Source organism: Epargyreus clarus, unplaced genomic scaffold (genome assembly GCF_041222505.1).
Source record: "Epargyreus clarus isolate Ecla_fem2 unplaced genomic scaffold, WU_Ecla_fem_2.2 ptg000009l, whole genome shotgun sequence".
NCBI classification, from domain to species: Eukaryota; Metazoa; Arthropoda; class Insecta; order Lepidoptera; family Hesperiidae; genus Epargyreus; species Epargyreus clarus.
Genome location: NW_027332217.1, coordinates 9,253,227 through 9,267,978, shown reverse-complemented (window position 1 = coordinate 9,267,978; position 14,752 = coordinate 9,253,227). Strand labels below are relative to the sequence as shown.

Here is a 14,752-nt window from a genome sequence, read left to right as displayed (position 1 = left end):
TGTGGATGGGTTAAGCGACTTCTTTTGATTCTTTTGGTTTTCACTCTGGCCAACAACGAGTCCTCCTTTTAACATAGGTGCCGCCAGGATTAATTTCAGGGAGGTGCATAGCCGCAGGGCCGTAGCGCGTACTATCGAAATGGTTTATATGCATTGTTTGGTCCTGGCGACCTATTTTCCATTGACATACCTATAGATTTTTCTTTACTGATACACATTTCACAGATTATTTAGTCCTGGTGACCCTTTTTTGCTGATTAACATTTCAAATTCTGCTGTTGCTGTTAATACGGATCTAGGATAAACTCAATCCTAGAATAGGGCTACGGTATCCCCTGCCTGTCGTAGGAGGCGACTAAAAGGGGGCTTCCGGGGTTGCGGGCGGCAAGAGTGGGAGCTCGAACCGTCCAGCTAGCGGCCCCGGGAAGGACGGCGGTATGTGTGGTCGCATACCGTCGTAAACACTACATGGTGTGGGAGGAGCGAAAACTGCTCCCCCAGGGTAGAGCCCGATCGGGGCATCGCGGTTGGAGGGCTCCGGTTGTGTTCCGTCGGAGATCCCGGAGTTCTCTAACAAGCGTTGAGGACGGCCACCGGGGGGGTTTTAGTGCGGTAAAAATCCCACATAACCCGGCGTCGCTGCCACGTCGTCGGGTACCTTTTGAAGGTTTCCCCCTCGAGAAAAAAAGAAAAAGGATAAACTCAATCACCAACCGACGTTTTATAGAGCGTATCGCATAGCGAGAGAACATATCAATTGATCGATTGGTGTGTGGGCACCTTAAGTAGTATGTTTCTATTCATAACTCGCGCCCTGACTAATTAGTTAATTGCCGTAGTCAGACGGTAACAGTTCCACTATGATAATATATTCGATCTTACGACCGATCAATCTTATGATATAGCTGCATACCACAATTATAAAGCCGGGTTATAGATGTTTTATTATATTTACGGAAATGAGTATATACTTAGTGTGCCTACATACCGTGTTCAATTAAACAATAATTATTATTTTACTTGTAAATATACGGTAGCTGAAATTAATATTGTGTTTTTAATCAATGCCGACAATTTCCCGATCTTAATGCTTAATGTATTTAAAATGTAATAATTAGCTACTAAAGTCCGATTTCACTTCATAGATATATTTTAAGTTATATATAAAGGTACTAAATGTTATATGTAAAGGTTATACAAACTTCTGTTATATAATATTACTATTATTCGTTGGTTTTCTGTACCACCTAATTTTTTTTTTGCATCCACCATACAACAGCCCCAAGCAGTTTTGTAGCACAACTCATCTCGCCTCGATGTTGAAAATACAAAATTTCACTATTAATAACACAATAGATATCTATTTACTTAGTCAGGTAATAAAATGATTTGTAAGTAGGTGCTTTACTTCTTTGAAAACATTACACATGAGGTTGATGTTCTTGACAGCATCGACATCTTCACGACGTGTCCGAAGGTATACGGTATACGACAAGGGTGGCGACCCCACAAACTTGGTTTTAGCTTTACACTGACCCCCCCTACACTTCTAAAAAATAAAATTGCGTCCTCTAAAAAACGCAACCCCAAATGTAACTTTTCAATGGACTATAAGCAATATTAAAACAATCTAGCAAAAGTTTACTATAACTAAGAAATAGTATTAAATTATTGTGTGTCACCAATATATGTTTCGCCGATAGATAGGGCGCCAATATTGTAATGTACCATATGTGTTGAAAAAAGGTCAAGATTACAAGTAGGTATGGTATCAAACAGTTATTAGCATAATAATCATTTCGTGTTAGTTCTACCGAAAATAACACAATTCTAGGAATTGTAGAAAGGTCAAAATTATGTTTTTATATTTAAAAATATTTCCAATTTTATAAGAACTAAATTCTTTCGTCGAGAAGGCTCTGAGAGAACGTATATTTTGATGTGAAAATCGGAGACGAAGCGGTAATATGTAATTTATCATCCGTCGTAAGAGAAAAAAAAATAAAATATTAATAAAAAATCTAAAACGAAGGACGATTAGAAAAGCATCGCCTGACCTTCCAGAGGTAAGCAAGTGATAATTAAAAAAAAAAATTAGGTCTCATTAATTTTCATGAAATGTGTGTATTGTAAAACATAAAAAACAAAGAGGTACAAGGCTTCATAAAACTAAGAAAAACTGAAAAAGTAGCTAGCAATTACCTTCTTGTTTTCTGTTTTAAGTTTTTAATTAATGTTGAAGAGAATTTTCTTCAAAATATATTATTTTTGTTTGGGATTTACCGATACGTATAGAATATCACCTCGGACGTCATCCAAATTACGTAGGGAAATTCTAAGAAATCTTAAAGCGTTATGTTCAAGGAAAGTGTTGATTAAGTATATCAGCCATCCGTATACCTGTTGCTATTTTCGAATACTGAATCCTGGAAGCATGTTATATAAGAAACATGTATTTAATACGTAGGTACCAAACTGTACGGACAGTACCAAAACTCATCAAACCGCTTTAAAATTTAAATTATGAATTACCTGTCATCTGATTTTTTATTTTCCTTGTGTATTAGCAACAGACAATACATAAGTATAATAAGTACCTACCTTAAGCGTATAAATAGTAAAAAGGAAAAGTGGGGACCTCATTGCTAGTTCATAAGCCGGTGGCATAATTGATTTACCGTCATTACGTTAATAGGGACGTAGATTTGACACGTAACTGATCCACTTATAGATTTAATTGAAATTAATTTCAGCCTTGACAGCTGAACAATACTAACAATGCTGAGTATAATTGACGTGGTGTGCTTGCGTTTTACGTGAAGGCAATACTGACCGCGGTGCTTAGCTTGAGACGTCTAAGTGGTCCGAACTGCGAGGTGTCGGCTACCCTTGACCGGACCGGCGCGCTCAGTCGCCGCGTAGCTCTCTGCTAACATCCTCGCGTCTCCTAACACCTACCGTCACACACCATCGAATATAAGGACGACTGCCTCGGCCTCCATCTCGTTCGATAGATATGCGGCTCTTGAGGAAAGGCTTCCGACGAACATTTTGGATTGGCTAATGAGATTTGGTGTTCACGTATATTTTTTCTTAGAAAAGTGTTAAGTGATAGTGCTATTGACAATGAAGTCGAGGAGTGAGGATCAGGTGTCGCGGCCGGAGTTGGAGGAGTTGCTGCACAACCCCCATGGCTTCCCACGGCTGGCCGGTAAAAGGAAGAACGGAACAAGTACGTTTGAATTTCGTTAACATATCCGAGTCAGTAGTAACGTAAATGACATCTCAATAGTGCCATCCGTTCCGGTGATTGGTAGTATGTCGAAAAACATGCATAACAATAACTCATTATTGGTCAACTGACTGGACACATGCAATTCATTACTGAAACTCGTCAAAATTAAGTACAATATAGTGTCTCTATACCTTATGTAATGTGATATCATAGTCGTCCGTATGTATATTTAAAATATAACGGTTAATTTACCCACATTGACTACTTTAAAAGTTATAATCATAAAATGGACCGTGAATAGTAACGGATATTATCAGATACATATAAATAATAAGAAAATAATATTAACAAAATATATATTTATACCATGTATGTGAAAATTGAGGTTAGATATCTAACATGTATAGTACCAAAATCGAGCTTCTAAAAACAAACAATAAGGAATGCTGTCAGCGCAGTTATATTTTAAAACTGGTTGAAGCGATATTTATTAAAACCAAGCACATATCTACTTAAATAGAATTAAATAAGCTAATTCCTCGTCTTTATTAGTAATTGAAATAATCTTTTTTACAGAATTTAAATATTTAATTGGCCTCATCGTTCCCACAATACGATCACGCGTGGTGGGAACTTAAGCTGTTTTCTCTTAAATAAAGACAATTAAAGCCTAATAGTATGAATATCTATAAAAAATAAAATAGACGTAAAAAATAAATTGAAAATCTTTTTATTATGATCGTTTTGATTGTATTTCAAATTAAAAATTAAGATTACATTTGCAGTAATATTTCCAGTCTTATATTCATGACATCTTGACTATTATAATATTATAATGTTAGTTTAAATAAAATAAACGATCAAAATAGTTATACATATGTATATTGAATTGTAAATACGAGTGACAGCGTTCTTTGTGAAGTAAAGCTTTATATTAATTACATAAAAGTTCAATTAAAATAAATCATCATCATCATCAACAACCCATTACTGTCCCACTGCTGGGCCCGGGTCTCCTCTCAGAATGAGAAGGATTAGGCCATAGTCCACCCCGCTCGCCAATTGCGTATTGGTAGACTTCACATAACTTTGAGGTTTTTTTTTTATAAATCTCTCAGGTATGCAGTTTTCCTCACGATGTTTTCCTTCACCGTTTAGCAAGTGATAATTAATTTCTAATACGCACATAACTTTGAAAATTCAGAGGTGCGTGCCTGGGTTTTGAATCTCGGACCCCTCGACCGAGAGCTCGAGTTTCTTAACCACTAGGCTATCCCTGCTTAAATTAAAATAAATAATAAAATCAAATAGCAATACCCATAATTTGGAGTTTCAAATTAAAAAAACGTAAATAAATGAAAATTTCAACTTCATAAACGTATGCTGTTTTTAACTTTTAAGTAAAAGTAAAAATGGATTATGAGAATCTGATACATTTAAATTAAAGTTATGAACGCGTGATGGACATATCTGTGAATGGGGCGAGTTCTCCCACACTGAATTTTAGTTCCGTAACATTACTACGAGATGGGTTTCGTTGCTAAGTTTCTCCTATGAAGCGTTTCTCTAATTATGTATTCTTATTAAAATTGTAGTTGTATTATTTCTGTCTTTATCCCGCTAATTAATCTGCACCGAAAAATGCGTGACATACAGATACAATAAAAAACGAAGTACCTATTACCTATTTATTCAAAATATATTTTTTTATTTTAAATTACAATTTTGCGTTTAATTATTGAATAGTATAAGAGTAGTCTAATTTCAACACATCTAAACCAGTTTATAACATTGTTGACACTATGAGGTTCCTGCGAATGTTGGATAAGTAAATAATTAGTTTGTGGTGGACAAAGTTATTAATATTGAATACTTGGAATTTTTTATACGTAAGTAGAATAACTACGAACGAAAAACATCAAATAGGTATGATAAATTAATCGTAAAAACACTCTGTTTTCTATTTTTAATAGATGTATTTTACGTGACATTATTTGATGTGGATTTTATAGGTTTTATGTGGTTTGTGGAATAATGGTTTTATTGGTAATAGTCATCGTCATCTCTCGTCGATTCGGTATTGATGAGTGATGACAAATTCATTTTATAGGTAATATCACTTGTATCATTTCATATTCAATATATTTTCAGAATTTCACAACACGCGTACCATTTTAGGTAGGTAGGTAAATTTTATATAAGGCAGTAGGTATTTTTTGTTAGTTTGTCCCTTTCATGGGTAATTAAATAGGTATTGTAAAAAAGTACTTGCAACTGGTAAATATTTTATAGCTACAAAGCTTGAAATCGATTAATGTTTGCGCGGAAGGAACACCAATAGGATATAATAAACGTAATTGCACTAAGAAATGCAATAAAATAATAAATGCAATAAATCTATTTGATAACATTATTAACATAGATTGGTAACAGGTTAGAGAACTGGTGTGTTAAATGATATGGCGCGGAGTTCCCGAGTAGTAAATCCGCTCAGTAGTGAATCCTTAGTGGATATAAATTCGAATTACCTTAAAGTTCGAGATTCGAATGTTAAGTGTAATGACGGGGAAAAACATATATCCAATATAAATTATAAATTTATAGAGATTTATAAAAAATCTTAAAGGTATGTGAAGTCTACCAATGCGCACTTGGCCAGCGCGGTGGACTATGGCCTAATCCTTCTCATTCTGAGAGGAGACCCGTGCCCAGCAGTGGGACAGTAATGGGTTGATGATGATGATGATGATGATGAATTATAAATTATCATTTTTATATTATAACAAACGAGCATGCAATTTGCAGTTAGCACTTATCATCAAGTGATGGTAAATGTCAAGAGTAGGCCAGAGATATTCATAGATAAATATCTCCAGGTAGGATTAGTGTTCTATCTAAGGTCGGCTATAGATGCGTGGCTGAGTTGGAACGCCTTGTATTAGTGTTTCTCTAATAACCCATTCTTCAAACCAAAAATTGATTACTATTTAAGCATTAGCTTAACATTGTTGTTATAAGGCAGAATGACGTGTGATAGTAAAGCCTCCGGAGTCGACCTACGAAAGGGTCTACAAACTTTAAATTTAATCTTGCTGTTTTGTGGGTTTCTGGTAGGCATTACTTACAAACGTAATAACATAATTTAGCTATGTCCACGATCAATGTTGTGTTGAAATATCGGTAATAAAAAGAAACCGCGTATTGTCTGTTACATAATAAAGTGTATCAATTCCGCGATAATATTAGTCAAACATACTGTACTTATAAAGGTACTATAATTTATAAGCGGCAGAAACACTTCTCAGAAGGGTTCTAGTTCCAATAAAATTAGAATTAACGACATGTAGTCCATTATTCTATGATCATAAAATACTATGACAAATATGTATTAATACCTACGTATCATAAAAAAACGTTTTAAAGTTTCCTGGCAACGTAATGTCTAAAGCCTGTTCTTAATACACTAATTAATTATTCAATAGTTGTACATTTATATATCCAAATTATCATGATTTGCATGGGTATTAAAATAGTTCTTACTTTAATGTAGTGTTAATGTGTTTGATGCATACTAACTATATCCAGTACTATGTATCTTATGACAGGAGAGGTGAGATAAAGCAACATGAGGGTTTTTATAGGTGCAACCCTTTGTGGTTCGACTCCGGCGGCATCACCGCCACAAATATTTCTGCCTAATAAATGTTAAGCGCTACTGCGTTTTGGTTTGAAGGGTGGGGTAAGGGAGACATATTTTTCCGGGGCGTTCCAGCTTAGTCCTCAGGGGTAGCGGCTCATCTGTGGCCGACGTGAGTATGTCTAATCCTATCAGGGGTTGATTACAGATGCCCATGGGCGCCACAGGTGGACTGTATGCTCGTCTGCTACTTCTATATTATAAAAAAATCGATTTCTAGATTTATTACCGCCACAGTTAGTTCTGTCTAGCAACAGTAGGAGTGTTATAAAGCGTTGCTGTGTTTTGGTTTGGAGGGTAACGTACACTTATTTGGGCGTTTTCCAATTTAATTCATAGGGGTAGCAACGCATATGTGGTCGTCCCCAAATAGGATTAATCCCATCTGGGGTTGATTCCAGATGTCCATAGGACAGCTGCACATTTACCATCAGGTGGACTGCTTGTTTTTCATTCTAGGTCATAAAAATAGGATCAAGGAGAACAAACGGACGATTAGTGAATGGGAGCCCTGTAAGCCATGGGAGCAGGTTTTTTTTTTCATATTGCCTACGTACTTTATAAAGAAATGCCTTTTTTAATATTCGGGTAAATGAGTCCATCCCAGGCGGATATTTTGTAGGACGGATTCTTACGATATACATACGATAAAAAAAAATATATTTTTTTTATTTAAAAAAAAAGAAAAATATATTTTTTATCGTATTCGTCTTTCCTTATCCGTACTTTATATTTCCATTTTTTGCCGAGCTATTCTCTAGGCGGCAATTTCTTTTCACTCCGGGCGACTAGAATATACGTTACGGCACTGGGGTAACATTACGATGATCGGCAATAGGCAATTTATCACGAACGTTTCCAAGATGAATCCATGAATCATTCCAGGGTTCAAGTTATCAAGGGTCTACTCTCAGAAACTTCTTTAAACTGTATCTACCTAAGTAGGGTTTTCTTAACTTATGAACATTCTTGTACATGTATATAATATGTATGTATGTACAGAAGTCCTTTTTTATAATATGAGAGTAGCAGACAAGCATGCAGTCCACCTGATGGTAAGTGGCTACTGCCGCCCATGGACATCTGTAATCAACCCCAGATAGGACCAGAAATTCCTACCTGAGGTCGGCAACAGATGCGCCGCTACCCCTGAGGACTAAGCTGGAACGCCTCGGAGAAGTATGTCTCCCTTACCACACCCTTCAAAACGGAACACAGCAGCGCTTAACACTGCTGTTATTAGGCAGAAATAGGTGTGGCGGTGGTGCCGCCGGAGCCGAACCTCAAAGGGTTCTACCACCTTTAAATAGGTTATCTTAGGTTAATATAATACCTTCTGCTCTCCCAGGACAGAGCCCGATCGGGGCATCGCGCTTGGAGGACTCCGGTTGCGTTCCGTAGGAGATCCCAGAGTTTTAGTGCGGTAAAAATCCCACATACTCGTAACCCGGCGTCGCTCCCACGTCGTCGGGTACCTTTTGAAGGTTTCGGTTCGTTAAGAAAAAAAAGGTTAATATAATACCTACTATAATATAAATGTATGTGTACCTACGTTACACATTCTCCATTTAATGTCTTAAGGCATGTAAATGTCATAACATGTTATAAAATAAATAGTTTCTATAATATTGTTAATATAAACAATATTATCAAAAAATCGATAAAAAAATATTCACACTTTTAATTTAATTTAATTCTATGTGATTTCTTATTAATTTCATACCATCGAAAAGCGGAAATATTTACAAATAATACTTACCTACTTATTGTTATTATTCTGACATACGTACTCATATTCTATAAATACTTATTAAAGGTGTGTCAGTAAGAGGTTATTGATTGGCTCGTTTTATATAAGATAATAGATATAAAATTTACATAATAACATGTAGGCACATGATTGAAGGGTACATAAAACAATGCCGACGCAGGAAAATAGTGAACATGGCTCCTAAGTTCATATGCAATAGAATCATCTAACTTGTGTGAATAATGTTGTTAATCGAAATTATCATATCAAAGTATATGCTTATATTATTATTATAACCGGTATCTTCGTGTCTTGAATTACCTTCATTTATTTATTTTCTTGAAAGAGGGGAGAATTATACTTATAAATAAAATTAATACTTTGATTTTATTTTTATACTTTGTATTAATTTAAAAATATTTCGGAAGTCCAAATACGTTTGCGCGGGCCGTAGAACTAATTCTATAATGTATTTTCAATTATATACTTATCTAGACGCACGGCTGTGCTTCCACCAAATTCAGGGAATGCACGCAATTCCAGAGACACATACGATGTGTTTGGTACACGAAACATTACAACGTGTAATTAAATTATAATGTAAACGTAACCTGTTTTGTTACTGATACTTTTAACGACTTTAAAGGGTTTATTGCGTTGCATTTGCATATATTTTCTTTGTTCAAAAATGATGTCTTCTCAAATATTTTTGTTTACATTACGATGTAGTGAAAATATCTCATTTATTTTTAAGTCAAGCTTTACCACAGTTTAAGTAATATCGTATTACCTTGTGTTAGTAATGTATTATTATACGTATCTATTGGAATCATTAACTGTATTGAAAATGTTCTAAGTCCGGGAGCTTTCTAGAAAACGGAACGGAAAATACTGAGTAGGTAGTATGTTTAGAGACAAGACCCAAGGTCAACCAGACCTTGGGTCTTGTCTCTAAACATACTAAATATTGATACAATATGTGGCACATTGCTTAATATTAGGTCTAAATACCTGCTAGTTATGGCAATTCGAAACAATAGTAAGAATAGTTAAAAGTTATTGGGAAACAAATATGAATTCATCTATTTTGAGTTTTGACATCATTATACCTATCATATTTCATGTTTGGAGGAAAGACTTTTGAACTAAACGAATCAGTACTTAGTCATAGGAATTGTTCGTGTGATTTCCTAAATATTATTAACTGACCTCAGTTACAAGTGTCACCAGTATGTAGGTACCTAGTACCTATAGGACAATACACTTCACAACACAATAAGTATAGTCCGCGTAAAACTGCTAGTCCGCTCTGAATAGGTTTTAGAAACTTTATTTCCCATTAAGAATTATACAATTCTGAGAAACTTAAATATTACATATTAGTTTACGCGTACATGAGCGTGTTTAGGTAGGTACAATTAGATTTGTTATAGTTATTAGCTATCTTAAGAAGTGGGTAGTAAGACAAACGTATACGACACGTCGAGTCAAGAGATAAGGAAGTGTAACGACATAAAGCTACTAGATACGGCTCGAGCGTACCTAAATGGTAAGTTAGTTTATTTATGGTATATTTATGTAAGGTTTTTTTTTGTTTGTTTTTTGGTTTTATTTATTTATTCATTTTTAGTATTAGGTTATAGTATTACATACAAAATTACTCAGTAAATCAATCACCCACCCACACACACACACACTTTAAATAAATACAAATATATATATATATATATATATATATATAATGACTTTAGTACTAATTCTATCCATACCAGATGCCGTATTGCAATTTAAAATATCTATAATTTTACTAATTTCAATTGTATTCGTTGGTGTTAGCTGAGATAGTCCTGAAGAAATAGATTTGGTAGCAGCAAAAATATTATATTCGTAACGATTTAAAGTTATTGCGTTGGCTAAGGTCTCCCCGATAGTTGAGAAGAACTCGTTAAAGTATTCACATATTTCCTGTTCACCACTAATCACACCCATATCAGTCTGCAGATTATAAAAATGAATCGCGTCGCTATAGCAAATTGTATGACTACATCGGCTCGCAACAACTTCAGAGCGGACTAGCAGTATGGCGCGGACTATACACGAAATTTGAAAACTTAGATATATTATATTACAAATCATTACGTTATATAGGTATCGTAAATCATATAGGTCCTTTTTTAGTGACCAAAAAGTATTGTAGTTTATATCCATTCTCATTAAAACATCGCATGCTGAGTCTTAACTTTACCGTGCCAGTTAATTATAACTGATGTAAACATAAATAAAATGAGCGTGGGTAAATTTTACATTTCATTATTGAAAATACCATTACCAATATTTTACGGTTTAACGTCAACCTCAAGTAGCTCCTTATTGATCTCAGTACCCCTCCCCTACCATGAGTTTTTACGTTTTGAAAAATATTACTGTTTTGGTATTTGTTTACGTATTTGCCCGTACAATTTCCAATCAGCGCCCCTAGTGGATTGTGTCAGAACTAGGAAATCGTATGGGCCAATACGTAAACAAATACCAAAACAGTCATATTTGTCAAAACGTAAAAATTCATGGTAAGGGTATAGAGGAATTATCGGAAAAGTTTTCAATTCTGTGGTACCTAAATCTGGCTTATGGCGCTCTCTTCGGTTATTCGGTATACTAAAATGTGTAGCTTAACTAGCGTTCCGCTTTGTTAGTTTTCATAAGAAATCCTTCACGTTACCACCCTTCTCTTTAAATCTCTTCCTAAATCTATACGTATTGAAAACTTGTATTCCTTCGCACAGCCGGAAATAATCCAAATTAAACGGCGTTATCTGTAACGTTAACTTGATTTATTTCCGACTGTTACAATTTTTTAATTACGTGTGCTATCGTCAAATTATTTCAGTTTTGTATTTATGCTATGCATAGCTGACAACCGTAGACAATATAGGCGTGAGTGTCTTTTATATTTTACATTAAAAAAATACTAAGTACATATTACAAGTGAATTAGGTATAAAAAATAAATTACATTTTTAAACTTCGTTACTTAGTACCTGTGGTTGTGGCCTTCAAGGCTTTGTCTTTAATGATTACATCAATGTCTTAAATAATATTGTCAAATAACATACATACTTATAATACTTGTGACTTGTATTAAATATGACTAATGGCAACACACCTCGGTTTTTATTTATTTTGGTACAAGAACTGGTTATGTGGGTATTATTCGTATGGTTCATTTGTGTTTAAATCCACAGGACGTTGTGGTCGCAACTGTAATTATTAAGAGGATACATTCATAATTTAAAAATGTTAAACCTTTTTAAATCGGTTCTTAATCCTTGTATTTAAGGGTATCGAATCGTCAACCCATCAGGTACTGTACCACTGATGAGCACGGGTCTCCATTGGGAATGAGAACGGATTTTAGGCAAATGTCTACTGGTCAAGTGTGTTTAGGTCGAGTTCACATACCGACCTTCGAGATGTTATTTTTATTTAGGACTTCTTTTATATTTTTATTATTTATGTACCATGTTTTCCTTCGCTGTTAAAGCGATAATTATTTTCTATTACGCACATACGAGTAACTTTGAAAAATCTGAGGCGCGTACTTGGGATTTGAACCCCGGCCCCTTCGATCGAGAGGCCGTGTTTCAACCACTAGGCTGTCAATGCTTCTAGGATATCGAATGTTACATAATATTATGCAACATTAAGCATTTAGCTTTGTTTCTTTTAACATTAGTATGAAAGGAATAAAGTGGCTATTGAGGTCTTTGAATCTATGCTTCAATGTCAGGGCGTGCCAAGGAACGTTGGAAATTGTGCAACTATGTTCGAGATTAGAACGCATGTAACGCCGGGCTATGTTGTGGTTCCGTGCATTCTAAACGAAATGGGATATTACCATATAGTTAGAGCACAGCTGCAATTTACTATAAAGTATACCACAATGATATGCTCGCTACTATAATAATGATATTTAAATCATTTTATTAGTATTAGCGGAATCACGAGTGTACTAACAAAATAATAAATACCCATTAAATACCATAATTAAATAATAAATATCACATTTAAAAAGTAAATTGAGTGATTCGTATAATTGTGGTGGGCATTTTTTGGATGACCTGCCTGGTTTTACCCCATTTGCATATTACCTAATGACTTACATCTCTACATAATTATGATACTCATATTATAATCGATGCAGCTATCTATAAATTTAGCCTGATCAAGTGACTAAAAATATTTAAAACCAGTTTTGAATCATGCAGAGAGATATGTGACATTCAGTTCAAATATGTTCCTTGATTCATTTCATTTCTTTTCGAAAATCAATTTTTATTATTTAAAGTTTTTTATTCAAATTCCGAAGAAATAAGGCTCATTATTTCTAACGGTTTTATAAAAACTAGTTTCATCTAGACCCGCGTTTCCCAACCTATGGTCCGCGGACCCCTGGGGGTCCGCGAGTATATGTATGGGGGTCCACGGTGTCAAAAATTGCTCATTAAATACAAAAGGGCAGCAAAACGAAAAATCAGCAAACCAGTTTTATTAAAAAAAATGATCTAAGCACACGGTATTTTAAAAAATTAAAAAAGATGCATCCAGACATGTATAACATTATTATTAATCTATATAAAAAAAAAAACAAAAATAAAATACATAAGGGTCAGGACCAAATTTTTGACGTAATTGCACAACGGAAATCACAACGGAATGTGTCACACTGGAAAATAAATGTAGCACAATAGAATTATAAGGGTGTGTGCAAATAGTCATAAGATTTTAAGAAAAGTGGAATATAAAAAAAAAACATCATCTTTCAAGAAAAATTTAATAAATCGAAAACTAAAACACTGCTTGTTTTTTCTTACACTTACAACAATAATTTTAAACATTCAAAATTCTTATACAATTAAATAGTCATTGGTCCATTTACTGCTTTTAACAACTTTACTTACTTAATTGTATCCTATAAAATAAAATACTTTGTATTTATTATTTGTTATTCTTATGTTACCTACTAATGGCACAAAAACTAAAATTTAAAACATAACATTACAATAAAATCTTTAATGAAAACTAATGAGTCATTGGTTTATATATTACTGCTCAATTAAAAAAATCACTAGTACTTATCAAACAAACAAAAAATACTTTTTCACACATTTTAAAATAAATGCCACTTGCAATGAGATAATAAATTTGACCAAAAAAAAAACACAAATATAGAATAAAATAATAGCTAAGCAAAATAAACTTCGTCAAAATCATCAGCTAAATAATAATCTTTAGAATCTTGCAACAGTCTCACTTTTTTAACAAGCGAATCCAAGTTGGGGATTTTCCCTTTTTAGTTTCTCCCGGTACTTTCGACATCGCTCAGCGGATGATAAAAGCATCTGAAAAGAAAAAGGTACTCGGTCTTGACAAATAACATTAACTGCTAATTTGACTTGCTTAACTTCACACGAAGAATCGAGAAAAAACATAAACCTATCAGAATTATTTAAAAGAATTTTCACTGTTGCAATGAACATACTTTTAAGGCTAAAAACTCATCAAAAGGCAGCGGCCAGACGGCCAGCGGAGGCGTTAAATCATATTCCCAAGAAATTAAAGAGTCTAATACTTTGATGCATTATAAAACTGAGTTTTGAGCCTAAGCGAGCTTGCTGATGACGCGATGTGATGCAATTTGACCGACGCGACGCAAGGACAATTTTCATTTTTAGTAAGTAGAAATTGCAAATCGCACGAATCGCCTCATGAGCAAGCTCGCTAAGAATAAATAAAAACTAAGAAAAGCTAAGACTAAGCAAAACCTTTTATAGAAAAACTTTTTTTCTTAAATTACGAGTCCCAAAAAGTAGGTACCCTATCTATTTTAAATTTATTAATAAACATGCTTGAGATGAAAAAAATACTGAGATTTACAAACATCGGAACAGGCAATAAATATAACGTGACAACAAATGTGGCAAAAAATAACTATTAATAAAATACAAAATTATGAGAATTTTAATAAGACCCAGTAGCATCTCAAAACATACCAACTAATACAATAGGTACTT

The 14,752-nt window shown here is 34.2% G+C and overlaps 1 protein-coding gene across 1 annotated transcript in view; it reads left to right on the top strand.

The window, feature by feature from the left end:
* The first annotated feature begins 2,779 nt into the window (after positions 1-2,779).
* The window catches only part of LOC140744953 (organic cation transporter protein), a 53,657-nt gene continuing 41,684 nt past the window's right edge, over positions 2,780-14,752 (top strand). The window contains exon 1 of the mRNA XM_073076681.1: positions 2,780-3,232. Within this exon, the coding sequence (XP_072932782.1) occupies positions 3,127-3,232 (106 nt within the window). The 5' untranslated portion in view covers positions 2,780-3,126. The remainder of the gene's footprint in view (positions 3,233-14,752) is intronic.